At 40.9% G+C, this 23,070-nt stretch overlaps 5 protein-coding genes across 7 annotated transcripts; 1 reads left to right on the top strand and 4 right to left on the bottom strand.

The window, feature by feature from the left end:
• Positions 1 to 1,277: 1,277 nt before the first annotated feature.
• On the bottom strand, positions 1,278 to 9,569 carry LOC135496233 (VPS9 domain-containing protein 1-like). Its single transcript, XM_064785426.1, has 14 exons — positions 9,383 to 9,569; positions 8,797 to 8,869; positions 8,455 to 8,553; positions 8,036 to 8,165; positions 7,346 to 7,457; positions 6,822 to 6,884; positions 6,502 to 6,554; positions 6,054 to 6,117; positions 5,674 to 5,759; positions 4,632 to 5,429; positions 4,196 to 4,386; positions 3,807 to 3,888; positions 3,352 to 3,456; positions 1,278 to 1,806 (listed from the first exon to the last, which is right to left on the bottom strand). The coding sequence occupies exons 1-14, from the start codon at positions 9,467 to 9,469 to the stop codon at positions 1,704 to 1,706; spliced, it is 2,046 nt and encodes a 681-aa protein (XP_064641496.1). The 5' UTR covers positions 9,470 to 9,569; the 3' UTR covers positions 1,278 to 1,703.
• A 367-nt stretch (positions 9,570 to 9,936) lies between these two features.
• Positions 9,937 to 11,546, bottom strand: LOC135495937 (prefoldin subunit 4-like). The gene is made up of 4 exons (XM_064784972.1): positions 11,503 to 11,546; positions 11,093 to 11,197; positions 10,836 to 10,903; positions 9,937 to 10,557 (listed from the first exon to the last, which is right to left on the bottom strand). Exons 1-4 carry the CDS (start codon positions 11,524 to 11,526, stop codon positions 10,353 to 10,355), a joined length of 402 nt encoding a protein of 133 aa, XP_064641042.1. The 5' UTR covers positions 11,527 to 11,546; the 3' UTR covers positions 9,937 to 10,352.
• A 222-nt stretch (positions 11,547 to 11,768) lies between these two features.
• Positions 11,769 to 13,925, top strand: LOC135495852 (mediator of RNA polymerase II transcription subunit 10-like). The gene is made up of 4 exons (XM_064784836.1): positions 11,769 to 11,890; positions 12,080 to 12,163; positions 12,460 to 12,562; positions 12,900 to 13,925. The coding sequence occupies exons 1-4, from the start codon at positions 11,769 to 11,771 to the stop codon at positions 12,993 to 12,995; spliced, it is 405 nt and encodes a 134-aa protein (XP_064640906.1). The 3' UTR covers positions 12,996 to 13,925.
• Positions 13,926 to 14,853: 928 nt separating this feature from the next.
• Positions 14,854 to 17,929, bottom strand: LOC135495831 (uncharacterized). 3 transcript variants are annotated; one of them, XM_064784805.1, is made up of 4 exons: positions 17,905 to 17,929; positions 17,308 to 17,472; positions 16,621 to 16,818; positions 14,854 to 16,328 (listed from the first exon to the last, which is right to left on the bottom strand). In XM_064784805.1, exons 1-4 carry the CDS (start codon positions 17,914 to 17,916, stop codon positions 16,083 to 16,085), a joined length of 621 nt encoding a protein of 206 aa, XP_064640875.1. In that variant the 5' UTR covers positions 17,917 to 17,929; the 3' UTR covers positions 14,854 to 16,082. The 3 variants fall into 3 exon arrangements, with proteins under 3 accessions (XP_064640875.1, XP_064640872.1, XP_064640873.1); XM_064784802.1 differs by lacking the exon at positions 17,905 to 17,929 and adding an exon at positions 17,593 to 17,875; XM_064784803.1 differs by lacking the exon at positions 17,905 to 17,929 and adding an exon at positions 17,611 to 17,874.
• An 820-nt stretch (positions 17,930 to 18,749) lies between these two features.
• Positions 18,750 to 21,948, bottom strand: LOC135496050 (uncharacterized). The gene is made up of 4 exons (XM_064785159.1): positions 21,695 to 21,948; positions 20,645 to 20,745; positions 19,904 to 20,064; positions 18,750 to 19,365 (listed from the first exon to the last, which is right to left on the bottom strand). Exons 1-4 carry the CDS (start codon positions 21,946 to 21,948, stop codon positions 19,279 to 19,281), a joined length of 603 nt encoding a protein of 200 aa, XP_064641229.1. The 3' UTR covers positions 18,750 to 19,278.
• Positions 21,949 to 23,070: the final 1,122 nt, after the last annotated feature.

Genomic DNA, 23,070 nt, shown 5'->3' with positions numbered 1-23,070 from the left:
GGCCGGGATTGAATTAATTTACTTTCAGCATCCCATAGACAGTCACATGACAGTAATGTGACTGTTGGTGTAGCAAAAACTTAGGTGAAAAATAAAGCTACCAATGCAAAGCCAAACATCATGAACATGTAAAAGTATCGTCATCCTTAAAATGCGTAATCGGCAAAAAGCGCACGCTCACCCTTGCGCGATCTCGAGATTGCCGCGCAATTATAGGATCCTAAGAATGCGCAGCGCAAAGTCAAGATAGCGCAGATCGGTAAAATGCGCGGAACATATATATGCATGTATTAGAACAAAATTGATATAACGACAAATTTTCTTGTAAATGCATCCTCAACTTTGATCATAAAAGTCATTTTCTCAGTAGGTGGAGGCGTTCAGGGCCTCCGCTTCTCACATGACTAAGCCGAATGGGATTTGCATGGCGGGGGGGGGGGGGGGGGGTTAAGGTCCTCAGCTACTCTGTTAGGTACTCATCTTCCCAGTTTTTCAGATGAGCAATCGGAATAGGTCGTCGGCGTTTGGGTTGTAGGTCGGCCTACGCAGGTTCTCGAATGAGCAAGTAAAAGGGAACTTGTGTGGAGAGTGGAGGTAGTTTGGTCCTCAGCTACTCGGTTAGTTATGCACATCTTCAATTCTAGGTACTCGATTTCTCAGATGAGCAAGGGAAGGAGAGTTGAATAGAGACGAGGTGTTTTAGGTATTCAGGTTTTCAAGCAATCGGAAGAGGATTCGTATTGATGAGAAACGAAGGTCCTTCTCCATTTTAGGTAACCAGGCTTACAGTTTTAGGTAGTCTACTCGGGTTCCCAGATGAGCCAACAGAACAGGGGGTTGCGTGGTGAAGGCGAGGCAATTAGGTCCCTAGCCTCTCAGTAGGCCTACAGTCTCACGTCTGCAGATTCTCCGCTTCAGGTACTCCGGTTCTCAGAGTAAGCAGAAGAGGACTTGTATGGAGAAGGTGAGACCCTGCGGTCCTCGATCTCTCAGATTCAGCGTTCAGCTTTGGGTATATACTCGGATTCTCAGATGAGCGAACAGAAGGGGACTTGTATGGAGAAGCAAGGCACTCGGTCCTCACCCTCTCAGTTTTAGATGCGTAGATTCTCACTTTTAAGTACTAAAGTTCTCAGATGAGCAAGCAGCACAAACTTGTATTAAGATGGTGGAGGCATTTCGGTCCTCAATCGCCAATAGGATCGAGCTGGGTCGTTAAAACTGTTGGTTATGACACAGGTTTGAAAGGAACAGAGAACGCATTCAATTTCAAGAAGTATGCCTTGCATGTTTTCATAAACTTTATTCCACGATAAAGCAAATGCACATAGCATTGGTATCACAGCATATTCGTAAAATGCAATTTTAGATGAAACAAATCAAATCAAATCAAAGAGGTTCCTTCTCATTACTCTTTCAGAGAGACAAACTTGAATAAATATTATGCCGAATGCTCCCCCCCAGTTAGTGGCACAAGCAATATTGGCACTGCAAGGTGTAATTTTGGTCCCCCACAGACCCTTACCCCCCCCCCCGTCGAATGCAAAGACCTCCGTTTGCCCACTGATCAATGGAAAGACACAACAATCATTGTTATCATGGCTGAGTTTCATAGAGAGAGACATTTGATTACAACAGATGTTTGATTATAATTCCCATTTGTCCCAACAAAGTCACAACCAGCATGTTGGGAAAGGATCACTTTATGCATTCTCTGCTGAAGACTTTTTCTTTGATAATGACCCAATGTACATCAAGGCAGTCTGCACGCTGGTGAGACAGTATCCCTCTTCTCCGTACAGGTATCTGCAAAACAATACACAAATTTAGAAAGCAGGCTGGCATACTGAAGAATTGGGGACCTCCTCGGATCTGTTGAGCGACAATCTTGGACTAGTGAGACAAGTGTAGATTATGATTCACTAAAGGTACTCCAAAGATCGGAGAGTAGAATTTTTTTGTTTTTACCACATGTTCAGGGGACTCGTCCTCAGCCTATTTTACTCCACTGCATTGCAATGATAAAAGTAAAATATACCCGTTTAAAAGTCACATGACTAACACACAGTCACAGACCCCCCTTAAATCACAATTTCCTGGTGATGCACCGCCTTGTAGAAATGTGGATGAAGAACTTCTGGTTTTATGGCATATATTTTATAGAGCCAGCTGTAATCACACCAGATTCACATTCTATTTCTAAACAAACAATCAAAGCTGGTTCAGAGACTGCAGAAAGGCCTAAAGTGAAGAATGTACTGATTACAACACTGCTATGCATTTGTGCATGTTTGAGAGAAAGCAAATTGCAATGAAGGTAAGTGGAGAGAGTATTCCCCAGTCATTGGCATAAAACAAACTAGTAGACGCTATATTGATTGCTTCTGTGACTGATGATAATTGGTAAGCGATTGTTTATCAACATGTCCACCAAGAGGTTTTTGGTATTGTCAAAAAGAGTCAAATTGTAATTTTAAGAAGGTTATTCACAGAGGGTAGTTATAAGAATGTAAAATAAGCCACTCACTAAAGGACATTCTGACGTCCAGAGTGCAAAAGTTGATTGTGTCTGAATTATTTCTCAATGGAGATCGCTTTTGCCATAACCTTTAACTTCCACCCGAGAGGCACACCCTTTTTGAGTCCAACCATGCGTATCAGCTGAGAACAGCATTTTCCACCTTTTGGTTTTAATGTCTGTCACCACAAAAACATGCAAGTGACCTGAATGCTCACAAAATGGTTGATGTTATAGACAAGAGAGGATTATAGCCAAGTGCAGCTTGGCAACTTTATGGAGCTGAGGTACTGCACGTCCAATATCATGAATAAAACCAACACACCACTGGTAAAGAATATTAGCAGAATCGATGAAATCTTTGACCACAAAATTTTGAGATGATGTAAAGTAGAAAATTGTGCATTTGACAACCTGAAGAACTGGAAAATGAGATTTTAGAAAGTAATAATCTAGTCCTGATTTCATAATATACTACTCACCCTGACCTGTTAAGAAGTGGAGATAGATTAGTACTGCCCACGCTCTCAAATAATTTTGAATTTTGAATCCATCAACCTCTTGAATAATCCATTTAGCACTAGAAGGAGTGATATCTGTGACAAGCCTCAGTTTCCTTAAATGCTTATCCCCCCACCGCCCCAACACTTAAGGCTATCCTCAGATGTCAATAGCAGTTATAACATTCTGAAAGTTGTCAGGTTCCACACAGACAGGCAAGGTCTGGTATACAAAATCTGATGTCATAATCGAGTTTTGGGTACAGCATCAATGTACTGTATACAGAAGGGAAATGTTAGCCCCTCTGCAGTATTTTTAGTGCAAATACCTACCCATGGTGTATGAACTCCTCCAGGGCGGCACATTCGGAGAGCAGCTGAGGCATCCGACTATGGATAACCACAAAGCTCATAATGGGAAGAAGATCATCTGCTCCACTGAAATACAAATAATGACGTTTTTAAATAGTACTTTTCACCAACTAGGGTCAGTTCCAAAGCACTTCGCAAGAACTGTCATAGGTCTCCACAGGGGCGCTCTTAGATATCAAGTGGCTGCTGCCATTTCAGAGGTCCCTGAGCTCTACCTGTGATGGACAAAGAGGTGACCAGACTAGAGTTCGAACCCACTACCCTTGATTGTCGGACACCTTAACCAGTATGCCTCTGTGCTCCAATATTAAGGCAAGAATCGCAATTTATAATTTCCTACACTAACTCTTCACATGCGACTTTGGGTCAGTCTTTTTAAGTGCAAAAATGTCCACTGAATGAGACGCTTAACTCACAGAGATGACCCTTGGGACTTGCCAGCCTCCTCACTGGCATAGAAGTCTTCAACACATTGACAGATGCTCCTTGACATGTTAACTGGAAAGAGACAAAACACATAAAATATTGGTTACACAAGTCTTTAAAGATTCCCTTAGGAGGTTTGACCAGTGCGGGTATTTTATGGGAATGGTCAGTCGACAACAAATGGGCCCATAGAAGCCATATGCAAGCTGAAATCCGCCTAGAAGTTTCTGGGTCTTTTTAAATGCTCATCACTGTGATGTGACTGCAGTTATGAAAAGTAACCCCAATACAATTTTCTATGTTCACACTGTAGGAAAGAATACTACTTGGACAATATCTGTTGTGATACATGCATTCATGAGTCTTGTCACAAACTCACCTAGACACTGTAACTTTTTGAGCGGGGAGTAGAAATGCCTTATCTTTACCAACTCTTCCACTGCAGGAAAGTACGCCTGGGCTCCCCCCAAGAGGCAGAATTTCTCGTTGATGCCAAGGTCTTCAGGGCTAGCATCCATCATTTTGGTCATCACCTTGGCCAGCTCGACCTCTTTCTCGCGGTTCATAACCCTGAAAGATTAACATTGACCATGTTGACCGCTTGAATTCTTTATAACTACCTTCATGATAGAGAAGTATAGAACATTAGATATGGCACTCGTTTGTAACAACATGTTGACATGTCATTTTATTCACACCAGTATACATAAAAAAACATGTAAACATGATATTACAAGCTAATATGGTATCTAACAACCAGACCCTGTCACTCGCTGCATTAACATTCTCATGATGGTGATAAAACTTATACGTACCTGAAGAACACTAAGAGATGTGACCATATTTGCTTGAAAAATGGATCTTCAAGAGAGACATAGAGATGATCCCTCCCAATAGGAGTATCGAGCTCTTCGTATGCTATGATGAACAACCACAGCAGCTTATTCAGGCAAGAATGAACATCCTTGGTCAGGGACTGCTGAAGAGAAGTCAAATCCTCGTCCGAAAGTATGGTGACCAGCGGTAGTCTTTTGGTGCCAGTGTCTTCTGTCCTGTTTTTCTCGGCAGTAGCGCCAGAAGCATCACAACTAACATCCTCGGTACAAACATTTTCTGCAGCCGAATTTGCCTCATCAGATTTTGCTTCAGTGTTATCAAAGCTGTCTTCAAACAAGTCGTCAAAGTCTTCACTCACAGTCAAACTTGTCATAGAACCAGCCAAATTCGGACTGTTCGTATCATTTTGATTCTTATCCGCTGTCAACTTTGCTATCACCTTGTCACCCTTTGCTTTAGACTCTTCCAATTCTTCTTGTATTTCTTCCGTTACTTTAGAGAAGTCCGCCGGATCATTTTCTAAACACGTTTCCAAGTCTTGTATATTATCAGAAGAGTTAGAGTTGGAGATGTTATCTACTGCTAAACTTTGAGCATTTTCTCTATTGTCTTTGTCATTATTTACGGTAGCTGATTCCTCTGTGGGCGCTTCATACTGATATGGCACTGTAATTGAGTTGACTTTGTTTACGTGTTCATCAACAAATGGTTTGATTTTGTTGTAGATGTCTAGTTGGTATTTGAGGAGGGCTTTTGTAATTGGATGGTCACTTGTCCTGAAGGAGAATAGGACAAGTAGCATTTAACCTTGAAAGATGAAAGATGGAATGGTCAGACTGTACTTAGTTCAATAAAGTTTCATAAGTTAACTTTGATCAGTCAATTTTCATGGCTTCAGTTCACTTGATAAGTAAAGATTCGGTTACTTCTGAGCAGCAGCTGTGTTCTAATGAGACAACTTCAAATGATTCTTGGAGGACGTCTGCCTTAATATTCATCGACCTCTGTTAATGACCTTACCGTAAAATTTGATCAACCAGAAGTGTGATGAGACGCTCGCCCTTCGGATTCTGTGCGATTCTTTCTCTCCAAGCAAGAGGCCATTTCTGGAAGGAAAGACAAAGAAAAATTACACCAGATATACTTTGCAGGCAGCATTAATTGCTAAAGGATTAAAACTCCTTGTCACTCAGTCTTCCTATCCTGCATTCAGCTTTACACTATAAATCTTAGAGTAGTTTTCACTACCTGCAATACCTGACTCTCAGGACTACTATTTTGGCACATTTGCAATTTGGACAACTTTGAAATGGGCATCCGTGTTTTTTAGAAGCTTTGCCTTACGTATTTCCTAGCTTAATATTCTAAAAGTGACTTTTATTGAGCATAACAATACTCACGGCAGTTTCTTCATATTTTATGATGGTGGCGAAGAATTCCTGATCTTCTTTCGAAGACAGCCTCCTGAAAAAATACTGACGGTTTCAATTTCTGGACAATGAGGTAGTGGCTATTCGAATCTGATAGAGGGCTGAGTTACTCATGTACCCCAGTCCCTTTTCATACTCATGAGGAGGTAAATTTTGATATGATACTATACAACTAACAGGGAAAGACCACAGCAAAACCAATCATGTCTTCTGAAATCCAATGCGTCATTGTGGCATAGTTTGCTGGCTCTGCTATCTCGTACCGCGTGATGTCCGGTGACATCATTTCCGTCTTCAGCAGTTGGCAGTGGTCGTTTCCATTCAATTTGACCTCTCTAGTCAGGACACCTCTACATCAAGGATAGAACTTCTCAGTCCTCAGGGTGTCCTTAATCTGAGATTTTCTGCTCTAACTTACTTAGCAGCCTCTTGTTCCATGGCTGTTCTTCTTGCCAACAGTTTTTTCTCCACCTGTCTTTTGTCAAGGAAATAATGAAGATTATAATGAAATCTCCCCGAATTTAGATGACCCATATCAAAAATATATAAGCTTGCCTTATATATTTTGCCCATATCAATGTTACATTGAGACGTCTTTGTACTTTTTATTCTAAGAACAGAATCAATAGATGCTGGATATCATTTGACCCTCTGATCTGAAATGCAGGAAGAGTAATTTTCTTAACACTACTATCGTAAAACTTGGTACCGACAAGCTATTGTTATTTTGAAGGATACAGCCTGTTGTCGAGTCCTTGCAATGGTGGCATTTTCAATTAGTTTCCTTTGAAGGGTCAGACTCTGAAAAGTAAGCATGAAAGTTTAACCAGTTGTGAAAGTTTAGCCAGTCAACCGTAGAAGAAGAAAACATTTAAACAATGATTTCTTGTTTTCTTCCTGAAGCTGATTGGGATAACTGCAATGATTATTTTATGCATTGGTGTGTATCAATAGCACTTCACACTTGAGATTATGATAGCTAAACAAGACAACAAAACTGTGACAAGATTGATGTCAAGTCACAATGCACAATTTCGTCTAAGATCCAGGTAACTCGTGATTGTTGTCTTTAGCTGTTATGAGCCGTTTAGAGATGCCTTAGCCTATTATGGTGTAATTGTTGATAGCACTCTTTTTAGCGAGTCTGAACTCGAATAACCTCCCAGTCAGAACAACTAGATCAATTTCCACTACGCCAGTGTCTGTTTTATGACTGAAAATGATGGATGAAGGCAATTGATGTTGGATGTCCTCAAACTCACCAGTTCAGTCGCTCGCTTGTCAGAGGGTGATGCAAACTTTGCCAGCCTGGCCTTATAACTGGAGACCAAATATTGGTTTTTCAGCTGTGCTTGCTCAATAGGACTGAGATCCCTGGAGTTAAAAACAACAACTCTATTATGGAACATCCTGTAGTGGACAATTCTGTTAGCAGGAAACCCACTCTAATAGTCACAGTGAATTTGGTCTCAATTGGGTTGTTTCTAAACAATTTGGCCTCTGTAATCAGGACACCTCCCTATTAGGGACAGCAGTTGTCAGTCCCAAGGGTGTTTTTAATAGAGAGGTTCTACTGTACTTAAACTGCTCCAGTGCGAACTCAGTTTGGGGGCTATAAGTATCTGATACAAACGTTGTGCGCAGACCCTTCCAGCGAGGATAATCTATCCTTAATGCTTTATTTATGTCACAGTTTTAAGACAGAGAGGCAACAATCTCCATTTTTGGAGGAAAAAGAGCTCAATTCTCTGTTAACTGAACATGCCCTCTTAAGCCTCCCTTGGAGACCAGTGAAACTAATGGGATATGTAATGTAGCAGCTGCATCCAGGGAAATACAGTGGCAAGTTACAGCCTTCAAGACTGTCACAGCCCAGCTCTGCATCCCTATACAAGTTTCTTCAGAAAGATTTTACTCTATCATGCACAATTTTTTATATTGAGATGACTTACATTCTCGGACTACCCAGGCTGGACTTTGGCAATTCTGGCTGATAAGGGGACAGCTTCCGTGTGGGGTCGGTAGGCGTTGGTATCCTGTCATATGATGGTTGTTCAGACTGGAGGTTTGGGACCATGGATACTAGAAGAAAGCATAAAATTGTTAAAGATATCAATACGGAAATGATCCAAGATTTCGATGTCAAAACACTGTCTTGACAAAGGGATATAAAATTGTATTCAAAAATTAGTAAAGAATATGAGAGATTTACGACATAAATTTCCAGCAATTAATACAGAAATCTTCATTGAAAATGCAAACAAAAACAAAGGGGGAATAATAAGTTAATTAATTAATTGTCAAGGCAAAATTATCCTTGGAGTCAAATTTCTGTTTGAAGAAAAGTGTTAAAGAGAGGTACCACACATACCTGGAATATTTTCTACCACAGCTCCGAGCCTTTCCATGCTCTGCTGGCCAAGCTTGACAAACTTCTTGGTCATGTTAGTTATTTGGAATTGCTGACCACCTACAAATACAAAATAGGAACACAAATGCTAACTAATGAATAGAAAGTGTGTACTGATTTGTCTGGTATTAATTCTTTGGTATAACAATGCAGATGTCAACCATGTTCAAAATATCAATATGGACATATCAAATCTCAATATCATGAAGGAGAAACAGCATCAAGTGATGAAGAATTTCCCTCTTTGTGGCTATCCCCTATGTTGACCTAGACTTCAGTTCTACAATTTAGGATAATTCTTACCTTTATTGGAAAAGTCCTGTGCCAAGCATTTGATGATGAAAGTCACACTCTGAAGGTACTGCCAATAAGCTTCCTGAAATAAAATGAAGTTTTTGTCAATTCTTAGCCATCATCAATGAACCATTGGTAATGGTATTCGAACTAGCCCACGCTGATAGTAAATAGTACAACCAGGTGACTACACACTCAGCTGTCTACACTCCATCACAACCATAAAATAAAAACAAAATGGGTCAAATGTCGGCTGTTCTAATCTGTGTCAGTGGGGTCTGATCAACCATTGCCATCAGCCAGGGAGAGAGATGGGGTACCGGAGGAGGCTGAATAAAACAAGGGCAGGATCGGACACGATCACCTTGATTTCTCTTCCGGGACTCTGTCAGCTACATGGCCCCCCCCCATGGGCACCGACTGACCAAATGCAAAAGTCTTTTGGCAGCTATACTACACTTGACCCGGATGACTGCAGGATGCACAAAATCAGTGGCAAGGGTACCCCCAACATACTACATATTGTAATTGTCACTGTTTGTGTTACACTTTCAGGGTCAAAACACAAAAAATCAAAATTAGTTGACAAATTTACCACATGTTTGTTGCCACTGTCCAGTTTGATGGCTTCAGCTATCGCCTTGAGGGCAGTACTTATGTTCCGCTCTAGCACACCCTCCATTCTATACGAGGAAACGTTAATCACATGAAGACATTGCGCAAGAATTGATAAAATTCAAAAGGAATTACAATATTTTTATTTTTTACTTCCGGGTTCTAAACTTTCGTGACAGCTAAATGACTGCAACAACGTTTTGTTGTTACGACGTATTCCACATCAGCCGGAGGCCACTCCAAACTGAAAGACAATAATGCGGGCGAGGAGGGCAAGCAAGAGTCCTTGTCCCCAGGACTACCTAATCATGTTCTCTGCCCAAGCAGTGAGAACTTAACTGGAATTCAACATCACTCAGAGTCCTTATCCATCACACGCCACAAAGCTGGCCTGGATCCTTAGTCTTGAGAGGCTCTCAAGTGGCTTTTTGCCCAATCTTTGATCACTAAATTAACTTCAAGAGACTGCACAGTAAACCATAAATGTCCACTACCCACCTTGTGAGTCAAGACAAAGCACACAACATCTTTTGTAAACAAAATCCTAATTTATTTTGATCATATTTATGCAGGAACAGAACAAAACATACTCACAGGAGACGATACAGTCTACTCCTTAAATAGCATTGAAATGACATTTTAAGCTGCTCAGCATGTTAGAAGGATGTCGAACTAAACCACTTATACAAGAACCTTGAAGCACTGATTTCTGACGCCAGAGCCTTATGTTTTTGCGATTTCCATAACTAATGCTAATTTTAGTGACATTGTCCAACTTGATGACTTTAGCATTGAAAAATGGATCCATTTGCAGAAATGAATGGAAGCAATATAGGAAAATGATTATTAAACTCCCTCAATGATTTCCTGTCAGAAAAAACTAAAAGTCTCTCACACATGTCTTCGTGTCAAATCAATTTTTTTTAAAGATTACAGTCTATCCAGTTTGTCTATGATTCTTCCTCATTTTCCAAATTGATATTATTACCAAACTTGGCATATAATTTCACTTTCAAGTCCGAGAGTATTCCCTTATGTTCGCCACATTCCGTGTCTAACGTCTTGATTTCTTTCTGAACTCGTTCCTTCGCAGCTTCCAGCAACTGGCCGGCCTCCTCCGGTTTAGCGCTCACAAATATCTCGCCCACCATATATGTGTTGAAAGTTAAGGAAAAGATAAAGACATTAAAAGCAACTTGGTTAGCAAACTGCCAAATGCACCATTTCTTTAAACATTTACATCACCATCAAATAATATATGAGACTTAGATAGTGCTTAATGTAGTAATCCAACTGGTTTTAGTTGCTCAAAGCTCTTCACATTATTATCCATAGCTAATGGCCACCAGTGCAATTTGAATCATAATTCAAGCTCTCCTCTCAATATCTTCCATGAAATGTTTGCTGAAATATAACATTTCCAAAAAGGATATGGTACAGTCTCTTCTTCATCCAGAATAACAAGTTCATCTGCAGCATCCTCTAGATTCTGCAGGTCTTTCTGAAATTATGCAGGAAATAAAAAATGAATGGAAAACATTCCCTACCGTGAGTGCTTTACTGGTACATAATGCCAAACAAGTGATAAAGTTTAAAAAACTTAGGACCAGACTTTATTCATCAATGGAGCATCAGACATTAAGCGAAGAAATTTGAAAAAGCTTTGCTCAAATTTTAAAGGGAGACATGCCTTTTTGGTGTCCAGCTCATCTTGCAGATCTTGAAGTTTAGCATTATGTCTTGCAAATTTGTTTATTTGTTGCTGGTCTTCGAAAGTAACGTGGACTTCATTGTCCTGAAAATAGATAAAAGGGAAAAGTTTCAAACGTAACTAGAAAAGCATCTCTACGTTTTGATGAACTTCATCGTTCATGTACATGAATATTTGGTACCTTTTTTGAGACACCCTGTATGTTATGTACATGAAAATGTGCACAAACAAGCGATACATCACGAAAAAAGACGGATTTGCCAGTATGGACTGACAACAAACTTAGAGCAGCAAGCTACTTTACACCACTAACTACAATTTAAGCTACAGATAGTAACAAAATATTCAACAATAATTAAGAGATCAAGCTTTTTAGTCAATAAAATTACCTTCTCTTTTGGAACTGCGGCCATGTTGGATTCTTGGGTTGGTGTGAAATGTGACCAAAATCTGGAACCGAACCAAAGATGAATACCATATAATCAGCAAAGGAGGTTGCAACTTTTGTAGCAACTAAACTAGAGATAAAGTTATTGTCAAAAGACAGTTTTGATGCAACTTATAGTGCAAAGCAGCATAGCTAGTGATGATTTCTCCTAACCAACTTGGCTCTGGTCTATCTGAATTTTACAGTAACCCTACTTCCGAAGCCAAAATGGCAGACAAGTTTGAGGCCCTTGAACAAAGTCTGGAGATGTTCATTGAAAATACCCGTCAGATGGGAATAATCGTCAGTGATTTCCAGCCACAAGGACAGAATGTTCTTAACTCCAAAATGTAATTCCATTTTTTAGCCTCTACTACTCCAACCCGTGCAAAAATGAAGGTTGAAAATCTGGAGATAAAAAAATATTAGTTTCCATGCACTAGGCCGAATTGTCACACACAGTAGTACACATCACAAGTATCACAGACACTATCGGTGAATGAAAGTGATTGTTAACTTCAACTTCTTCTTCTTTTTAGAAATTCAATGATCTCCGGAATGCAAGAAATAGACAAACAAAAATCAAAGGTGCAAGACGTTCAAGTGCCTTTAGAAGTATTTGAGTGAGTATCCTGTTTAACTGTTTTGAAATGTGTAACTGTAAGAGCAGGCAATGAAATTGATTGAATGACACGGACATTAGAATGTACGGTAAAGTACTTTGAGACCGTATATAAAGTGCAGTACACACTACAGATATTACGTTTCATTTGCAGTTTTTTGGACTAGTAAAAGCAGCTCTGTGGTGTAAAAATGTATGCATAGTGTCGGATTGCCTGTGGAAATCTTGGTTGAATGATTTTGAAATGCCTCTTGATTTAATTACATGTAATACATAGTATCTATTTTGACATTTCAGTTACATTGACCAGGGAAAGAACCCTCAGCTCTACACTAAAGACTGCATGGAGAAAGCCTTAGGAAAGAATGAAGCTGTCAAGGGGAAAATTGATGCCTACAAGGTATAGAAAATTAATGGTTGGAGTTTCAAAAATCCTCCCTTTGATTTATCCAAACACCTGGTGATAGAAGATTACCAAGTGTCCACCATGATGGCATGGTTGTAGTAACAAATGCTTTTCATACATAGAATAGAGGTTTGTGAAATAATGACATGGGACTCGGATGATCTTGATGGAGTCCTTGCCTCTTCAGTCTATGGGGGTAGTTTGACTGTATCGCCCTTCACACTCATGCTACTCGATGAACTTGTGGCTGCCGGTACATGGAACACTCACTTGTCTCGCGACTCACCAGTTCAAACTTATGTCTTTCAAAAATCTACTGTTTGCATTTCAGAGATTTAAAGGTCTACTTCTGGTTGAACTAAGTAAAGTATTTCCAAATGAGATGGCAAAGTACAGAGCAATACGGCCGGATGAGAGACCTACATGAACAGACTTTACAAAGGAAATTGTGGATCTAAAACCATGAAGCAGACATGCCAGAGTGAAATGGAACGTGCAATGATTTACATGGATCCTAAAATTGTGCATTCATTGTAAAGGTACATGTGTCTTTAGGGATAGACATTGAACTTGAATGGCTTGGTTGACTGCAATGAATTTGCAATCAGGACATACATTGTATCCTTGGATTTCTGGCATGTTAAACCATATGTCTGTTTACGTCTTGGTGAAACCAGTCCTCTGGTCAGCAAAATTAACTCGAAATGAATTGTCCATCAGCAAGTGTGTTTGGCATCCTTAGATTTCTGGCATGTTAAACCATATGTCTGTTTACGTCTTGGTGAAACCAGTCCTCTGGTCAGCAAAATTAACTCGAAATGAATTGTCCATCAGCTAGTGTGTTTGGCATCCTTGGATTTCTGGCATGTTAAACCATATGTCTGTTGACGTGTTGGTGAAACCAGTCCTCTGGTCAGAAAAATTAACTCGAAATGAATTGTCCATCAGCAAGTGTGTTTGGCATCCTTAGATTTCTGGCATGTTAAACCATATGTCTGTTTACGTCTTGGTGAAACCAGTCCTCTGGTCAACACAGTTAACTCGAAATGAATTGTCCACCAGCTAGTGTGTTTGGCCTGCAGAGGTGTAGGATGTGCTGCAGGCATGGGAGCCAGTGCTGCCACCCGCCACCTTGATGTGCTGGGTGTGAGCGAGTGTCACAATTCCTGATGATGAAGAGACTACTAAAAAACTTGTTTGCTGTGCAAATCATTGTGGTTGTGACTCTATTGCTTGGTAAAGTTAGGGTTCTTCGCATTAAAGGAGTTTTAGACTACATGTATATTTATATTTGAACAAGTGCTTCATTATCTAAAGACATGCAAAAAGATATGAATTTGTCCAATATAATTTTGGAATAAATGGTATTTTATAGAAATAGTATTTTTCTTCATTTATAAACTTCCCAGAATTGCCTACATTATCTGCAAAATGAGACGTTAAACCGCTTCCTGGAGAGTCTTAGAAGACATCGCTCTCAGCTGTGCACTTCAGTATTGATGCATACAAAATACTAGGAGTGCATGGATATGAAGAAATACAGTCTACTTTCCACAACCACTTAAAAAGCTTTGGTGATTGTTTGCCGATGTCCATTTGTCTCCGTCTTAAACCAGCATCCGAGCACCTACCTGTCGGGGAATCTGTGTTTGTGGACATGTCACAACAAGCAGTGCAACATCCCAATTGGTCCCCACAATTCACGACGAGCAGCTGACAGATTGACCCTGTCCTTGCTATGATCCCTTCACCTGGTAGGCCCGGCGTCTTCCTAACGGTTGATGAACCATACATGTAGATCCCATGGCACATCAGAAGTAAGTTGTTTGTAAGGGCATTACGGCTGTTGTTGCATGCCCACACAGTACAGCCCTGGTATGGCTGGTGTGCTCTGTCAAGTTGTTTGTATGGGCATTACGGCTGTTGTTGCATGCGCACACAGTACAGCCCTGGTATGGCTGGTGTGCTCTGTCATCAGTCAGGTTTTATTTGGAGTTTCCCTTAATCACAGAGTCTGGTGCCCATTGCCCAGACTACCCTGTTTGATCTCGGAGTTTTTCTCCTTGACTGGTTGCCTACCAAAGCTCAGGGGGCAGTCTCTAACCCTCATTCTGGCAATCAATACGCATGAATGGACAACCAGACGAAGCACTACCCACCAGGCACCAAATACTGTAATATCATAATGTGTTCACTGAATAGATATCATAATTGTTATTTATAACCCAAAACAAGACTGAAGAAAAGTTTTTAAAAAGATTTAGAACATTTATTGCATAGCCATGAGTACACATCAGGTGACAGGATGGTGCTGAACAGCTCAATTTATCCTCAAATATCTACTTAAAAGTATAAAATATACAGACCACTAAATCTTCTTGTACATGTAATAACCAAAAAATAAAACTAGCTGCCCTGTTGGAGTCAGCAGTTACATTGACATCATGTCCTAACACTATATATTTAATTTCATTTGCTGCAACCCTTAACAAAATAAAGCCTAGCATATTTTTCATCAAAATAGAAATTTTCTTCATTATTTGAGGACCCCAAATTGGATAAAAAGATGAATCAAATTATGATCATCAGCCCCGAGGAGAGCGAGACATCACTTTGAATGATAAAATGCAATACAATTCCCCAAAAAGCAATACAAGTCTTACATGTGAATTGTTTTTTTTAAAGTTAACATAATGAACAACATGTTTATTCAATGATATCAAGGGGGAAATAACGTATGTTACTTGTTACTCCTGATAATGTGCAATCTTTACATAAATACGTATGGCAAACTGACAACGCAGCTCTACACCAGGCATAAGATGTCTAAAATTGATGTCAACAATCAGTGTAGGGCTTGAAATTTACATTAGAAACATTTACATTTGAAATATACATGTACACGGCGTACAAATATGTGGCTTTCATTACAAAATGTAATTCCACATAATTCCACATAAAATGCAATTAGTATACATTTGAAAAGGTCTTTGATAAAAAGACCTTTGACATTTATGGTCAATACTAAAATTACTTTAAAAATTCCTACTGCTTTAAATACATTTTCTCGTGTCAATTCCACAATTCTTTTGGGAGTACTCAACATAAATATATACACATCGTACAATTCCAACATTAAATCAATATAGCAATAATTAATAAAGTCCTTATCAACTTTTGATAGTATGCCCCCTATCTGAATCAATATTTACCTCCACATTTTTACAATGTTATTTTGGGGTGCAGCGGAGGTGCCAACCAGCCTGAACGAAAGTCCAGGAGGCAAAAGAAAAAAATTAGCAGGTTTATGGAAATTTAATTTCCGCTGAAAAACCTGGGATTAGGAGGCACCGTCAAACTAAGAGGAATATGCATTAAATGCACAGTGGAAAAATTGAGATAGGCAGCAAAAACAGGGCCCCAGTTTTCCAGGGAGGGTTGGCATCTCTGATACAGGCCCGATGGAATTCTCCTTCAGTCCAACTGCAACAAATGCAATTGATTTAATGGGAAATCACTTTGAAGGCCTCTTCATGAACAATACTGATATGAATATAAAGGCCAAACAAGCTACGACAATGATAATTGGGATGTCACTTCGCCTTAGATTCAAGCAATTGCAAATGTTCTTTGCACATGATTCTTTCCTTGGTGGACTTGAGGACGCAATTGTTTTGGAAACTGTCCTTGTTTCTGTTACTGTAATTTGTCTTGTGTCCGTGTGACGCTGGATAACCTGAGAAGCCGTTTTTGTTTCCGTCTGAAAGATTAAAATTAAAAATTGAAGAGCTTTGTAAATTTGTGACATAAGGATTCACATCTGCTGGAACACAACAGCCATGTTTAACATGAAATAACTATCAACATAATGTAAAGATTTATATAGGGCGTCTATCCGCCGTATAAACATGTTTGTATTTTCTGTTGAAAGGCGACGAGTTAACCCCTTCAACTGCCCCCACTCTCTCTATAAGACATGAAGTCAGTACAGTAGCATACCCTGCCATTCACCTCCATACTTTTTTACAATTTCAATTTAATTTACTAATTACCTCTCTCTCAACTATTGACTTTGTTGCCACTATCATATCCGATCTAGTCTTTCTCACTGGAGTGACCTGAGGTTGTGTTCGTGTTGACTTTCTTGTCGCAGATTTCGGCCGCCCTCGTGATGAAGAGCGCGACCGTGATCTGCTTGACGCTGTCACCTTGGTTGTCCGAGATCTCCCTCTTCCGCGAGGTTTCCGAACCTGAAATAGTTGCATTGAATAGTACATTACAAAACACACACGTCTTCAAATCTGTCAGGAAGAAATACTGCCAGAGTTGTCTGCTATGAGTTTACAATTTTTAAAACAACCTTGGGTCCCTGTACGGCACCTAGGCCTACTAGAATTAATGGTGTCGACTCCAAGACAGTCATGAATGAAGTAAAATTGGTCTGCCATAGAAACTTGTCCAGCAAATAGTTATTTACATTACAAATGCAAATTACTATCAGAATTGGACTGCCGAAGAGTTTTGTCCCCAGTGCATTATCTAACAATGATCGCAGAGCTCGAAAAGTACCTATTTTTGTCATCATCGTCCCATAGTTAAGTTTTTGTTACCAACTGCAACCATACTTTCCCAATTGGCTAAAAGTAGGGCCAAGTGTCTCAACCAATTGGATGGGTATAGTGGTTGGAGTTCTAGTACTGCCGCTGACCCCCTTTCCAACAATTCAGAAACAGACTTACACTTCCGGCGGCTGTGTGGGACTCCCTAAAGGCATCAATCATGTCTGCACAGGATGCCAAGTTCTTAAGGGGTTCCCATGTGTCTTCTTCTTCCCCGCACCCCTGCCATCTTACAAGGAACTCAACAGTCCTCCCTTTCCGTCGCTGTCCAAGAATCTGCTCGACCTACAATAAAAATAACTGTCATTTACACATCACTCATTCAGTTGATGACATTTTTTTTAAGGATGATTTTGATTTTCTCAAGATGCTGGGCCGGTGCCTCGATTGCCCTGCAAAAAGTACTTGAGATCCCCTCCTCGCCTGCCGATGCCGTTCTAGCTGACTGGTCGCTGCATTCGATGGCAAAGCCTTCATCATGGGTTGGTTAGCAAGTTGGAAGTTTCACTTTCAGACATCGAAAGTGTGTATGTAATGTATAGGCCTAATGTATTGTAATTTGTATAGTACACATGTCAATGCATGGTTGTATGCGGTCAAGGTAACACTTTGCTTTAAAACAATACATTTTTTTTCTATTTTTCTAAAATTTATATAAAAATTGGCTTTAATCAGCCTGAAACACAAGAGGAAGGGAGACAACAACTTCCATTTGACCTCAAAAGACATTTCAAGTTTCTCCATTTTGAACTTGCCGGAATCCCGTGATGCATCGCGAAATGGTTGTTGTCGCTTATCGTTCGTGTATACCGTGAGGGATCCGAAGACCGTCCGTCACTTTCGAGTTTCGTGTTCCAGACGTCTTTGCCCCGAGTTGTGATTCAGTCCCGCGTTTTCTAAAGCCCGGTTCTACTGTCTTAGGGGAAACGACTCTACTGTCTCTACACAAAGGTTATTGGTCTCTGTAGCCATATATCCTTCTGCATAATCATTTATTGGACACAACAGTAAGAGCAGGAACAACCTGGACCACAAATCGCAGTGAGCAGTGAAAGGTATATACCCCAACATCCTGCGTATAGGACAAAGTGATCCAAAGGGTGCATGGTCAAGTCCAAGCTGATTGCGCTGCCGGGGGTGGCAACTTATTTTTCAGCGACAAGTGCGCCTCTCTTCGCATAAAGGGTCTGTCTAGGCACTTCAGTACACATGCTTCCCGAAATTGGAACTGACCTTTTCCCCCTTGTCCGTCATTGATGGCATTCAAGTGTGTTGGTCAACCATGACTATCTCCTTTGTCCCTCCACCATAACGCCTAGTTTCCCCTTATGACATCACTATTTCGGACACTCAGCGCCCCATTTCTGGAAAGGTGTATACAGGCCTATAGCTAGTCCAGGGACAATGTCTTCCTGTACCATATTTTTTCCCGATAGCGGATCATAAAAAATACTGAATGGAAAAATAGAGAACGACAAAGTTTAGTTAGCACGCTTTAATTAGTTAGAAACAAAAATATAATCAGATAAAAATACTAAAAATCTACAATATTAGGTCTATTATGTATACTGTATGCGTTATATGCGTTTTCATTCATGCATAAGGTGTCTACTGAAAGAATTTATTGCTGTCTTATCACCAAATCTAATTGCACAACTGTGTCCCATGCCGTTTCCAATCTGCAAAGACATTTAGGCTACTCGTCCGGCGTGTCCCATCCTCGAATACCAGAGTCAGTCGTATGCTTCTCTCCTCGCACACGCAACGGTAGGCCCAACTGGATTTTGTTGACCACATATCCCTATCCTCCTAGAAAAACCAGAGTCTGTCGTATCCTCCTCCCCTCCACACATAATTAAGCTTGGTCGTTAGTGCCGAGTGTTGGCCTGAAGTTCAGGATGCTCCCGCCAAACCAAATGGACACGCCCATTCTGAACTTTAGCTGCTGTTGTAAATGAAATTTACTCAGAAGGAGCTGACGCTGGTATCTGTCTCTAACGCCGATTGACCAACTGGATCCTGCAAGTTAAGAACCAGTTGAACTGCATGACAACTGCATAGCGCTGATCTCTGTTTCCATACCTGGCGTTATCAGAATCTGCCCAGTTGTGCGTTGAACGTTATCCTCTTCATTACGATTTCACTCTTCAAACCGGTTACGTACAGTTTGTGATGGTTCTGAAAGAAAAAGAAGAAACAGAAGTTGAATTAAGATATTCAACAAACGGAAAAAAAAGGCAGTGGACGGCCTCGTCCTTCCCCCTAAAATTGGTTCTCGCGTGACGAGAAACGAAGTAGGACGAAATGGACTGCCGTGGGAGTCTATCCATTCTCAAAAGTGGATTGACATCTATCCATTTTATTTTAAGTTGAAAAAGAGCTCACTGGTTGTCTAGTACTACTACAATGTATACTCTAAACTGGACCGATAATAACATGGTCATGCCTCCAATAGCACATTGTGAATGCGGAAATCTGTTCTGATGCGCTGCCAAGGATATAGGGAGTGTCCAATGCCCGCAGACAATGACAGAACGACTGAAACGGCCTCCGTACCCAGGCTCCCGGAGAAGCCAGATGGGGTCGTAAGGCTAATACCACTGTGTCCGAAGTGTAGTTGTTGTCGCAGTTATAGATCTGGAGGTTGCCTGGCAATCTCTTCCTGAGAATTAATCACTTGGAAGGTGTGTTGTCCTCTGGTAATGTTAATCATTACCTTGAGCATCTCGATGATGTATTCCCTGTCAACGAGGACGCCAGCCTTTTCAGTTAGTTTCGTGTATTTGCCAACCCAGCAGATAAGGACGTTGATCTTCTCCCTAGTCTTCTTTGCAGTCGTGTACTGCACCTTTGCAAATCCATATGCGATATGACTGTCTGCGACAATGGAAAAGCAAAGATAATGTGAAAATTCTTATGAGTACCGTGTCAATTATTTAAAGGATCGACAAGACGTTTGAGAAAGTGGGCAGCCAACAGCTTGTTTATGTCGTTATTTACTTCGTTGGTCCTTTAAGTGAGCAAAACACAAAATAGCAATGGAACTATCATGTGATGAACACGCATAAACATGCGAGTTCATCTTCTGTTTCACAATAGGTGGCTACACATTTTCTCATACTTTAAAAGTGTGGCTCGTCTAAAGTTAGGTAAAATAAATTACTATTTGTAATTAGCATTCGCGATCCTGAAACGTGTGCATGTACAGGCGCTATGCCGTAAAACGACTGTGTGTTGCAGTTGCGGTAGTCGATATCCCTCAACCGCAACCATTCCTTCACAATCGTTCATCACTCCTATCAACGCAGGGGCGCCACCTAGAGAGTCCTGAAGGCGGCTTCTGATGACCGATCAACTTCACATGAGTACGCGAAATGATCATCATATCTTTCTAATGCCAGTGCACAAGGTCCTGAAACTGAGTTCTTACAATACGTGTTTTCTTGCAAAACCTTACCATCACACAAAAGCTTCAAGAAGTCATCGTAGTCCGTTCCTGACGCTGCGAGGTAGATCACTTTACCTCGCGCAGCAATATCGGAGAACTTAAGCAACAACCTGAATGCATAAGGCGGAAAGGTCACAATAAGCAATCACGGACTTTAAATTAAAATGAAAACCGGTACGTGAACCACGGAAGGGGTACTCATGGAAACGTCCGAGCTACCGCGTCACGGCGGACTGTGAAGAATTTTCTCATGAAATTCTATAAATCAATGATGGTTATCATTAATATAGCTGTTGTCGGAGAATGAGATTTAAAAGAGGAGGTTGGGTTTATCAGTTTGGCAAAAACATATTACTTCCATGCATGAACTAGTACATGTATATAGGGCAAAATCACATACAGATCAGAAGTCCTTGTAGGCTACGCATGGCCTCTTCGTCAAAGCCGGGAGGATACCATTATTGCACGCTTACCCGGTGACAAGGGTCGAGCGAGACCACCAGGGACACCTCCCCATGCAGAACCACCTATTATATACTTGGTCTTCCGGGTAATTAGCCAAACTATAAGACATCGGGTGCAACCGTTCGTTGAAAAAAGGGCCGTTTTTACGCCGACTGCCTACAACAAGGAACCATTGCTTTTACCATTCTTGCGTAACAGACGCTGCGATCAACGTTGACCTTTAATTGTTCTCTAATTCTTCCTCGTATCAGAGTCTTTCAAGTAAGATTTCAAATAATTTATTTGAAAGACTCTGCTCGTATATTATGAATGAGTTCCGACCATCACATATAAGCTTATACATCGATAAAACATAAAGAGTGCGTGTAGCATTTGCATGCGTTGCTTCTTGACTGATGACAGGGCCGTTATTAAAGGGTGACATCCACACTTTGAATATGCTTGGTCTACTCCCCCCCCCCTCCCCTCCGCCCTCCGCTCTGTTAATACAACAATTTTGTTGCCCCACGCACATTCCCAGGGGATTGATGTTCGCTTATCCTCAGCGCGACCTGGGGTCCGTCTTTATCTAAAGAAACCACGAAAAAAACTCACCAGCTGGCCTCACCGGCTCCACTGTCAATCTGCTCATAGATCTCCCGGATATTATTGGGAGAGATCATACGAGTCTCATCGGACTTGCCGGGATGCAACAAATCGTCTTCAAGATCCTCTTGTCGTGGTAGATTGTTTATAACGCTACTCGCCTGAAGGCCGTCCGGGCGGGCAACTTCTTCATCCTTCTTCTCGGGCTTGGTGTCTGCAGATGATTTATCACCTAAAATGTTAAGCTTGCTAAACAGATCCATGTCGGACGGAGTAATTTTAGGTGGACAGCAAAATGATCCGTAAGCCGCTTGGTCAGTTTGGACGTCCTGATGAACACGAACTCGCTCTCCCTGGTCAATAAGTGTCTCGTTGTCTTCCAACGATTGCCAAATTTTCCGCCAGAACATATGACCGTACTTGTTACGGGTTCCCTCATACTGTCGAAAAAATCAACCACAGAGGGACCCCTGTTCCGCTCCTTGGTGGTGATAATGAGGCCTTTTAACGCGACCTTTTATGGACTTCATTTAAGGGCATGCTACAGGCAAAAACATGTATTTGGCGGTGGGCTCGAGTGTGAAAATTATGCATTTCTGCATCGGCGAATGTTCTGTGGACAGAAAGCAGGCGAAGAGTCTGCAGGCCCGAAAGCGCCTAAACTCATGTGCCGCAGGAATGCGTTTCACACCAATGACACTATAGGCTCAATCGGCCACACCAATCTAACGACTGTGTCACCATCATTTCTTTCGTAAATCAATCTCGACGAACAAGATGTATTTAATTTAACAACATGATGGTTACGACACAGATGCGTTGTCCAAATTTCAATTAAGTACATGTACCAAATTTTATAATTTCGCAACGAACTTGCTAAAGAGCACTTGGAGGGCAAGTCGTCGCTGGCTTCATCACGTTCCTAGTTGAATCACCAAGTGCGTGATTGAATCATAGAACCATAGAATCATCAACTTCTGTGTAAGCATTTGAAGAAGTATGGATGACTAGTAATCATCAACTTCTTAGTTGTAATTGAAGCAGCACCTTCAAAGTCGAATCTCCAACTTCATGGTTTCATCACAAAGCAGTAAGAAAATTCACAATCGAATCCCCAACTATTTACGATGTTTGATCATCAACTGCATATTCATATTCTGTTTTTATTTTTGGTTACTTATTTCTTTACGGCCGGTTTGACGCCTTCATGTGTAATCTAATTGAGGGTCCCGTGCATTCTCAAAAGCACAACCCCGTTATCTAATATTGATGGACTTCCGGTTCTGCGCAACGAGGCTGCATGGCCCTCGAGGTTTCCCGAGCCATGTCTCCAAACAATCACAGAACAATATCGCACCACAGGAATAATTTTATTTCTCCGAGGA

The sequence above is a fragment of the Lineus longissimus genome, chromosome 11, assembly GCF_910592395.1.
Source record: "Lineus longissimus chromosome 11, tnLinLong1.2, whole genome shotgun sequence".
Taxonomy (NCBI): Eukaryota; Metazoa; Nemertea; class Pilidiophora; order Heteronemertea; family Lineidae; genus Lineus; species Lineus longissimus.
The sequence above is the reverse complement of the archived record's forward strand: the minus strand, read 5'-3'. Positions and strand labels throughout refer to the sequence as shown.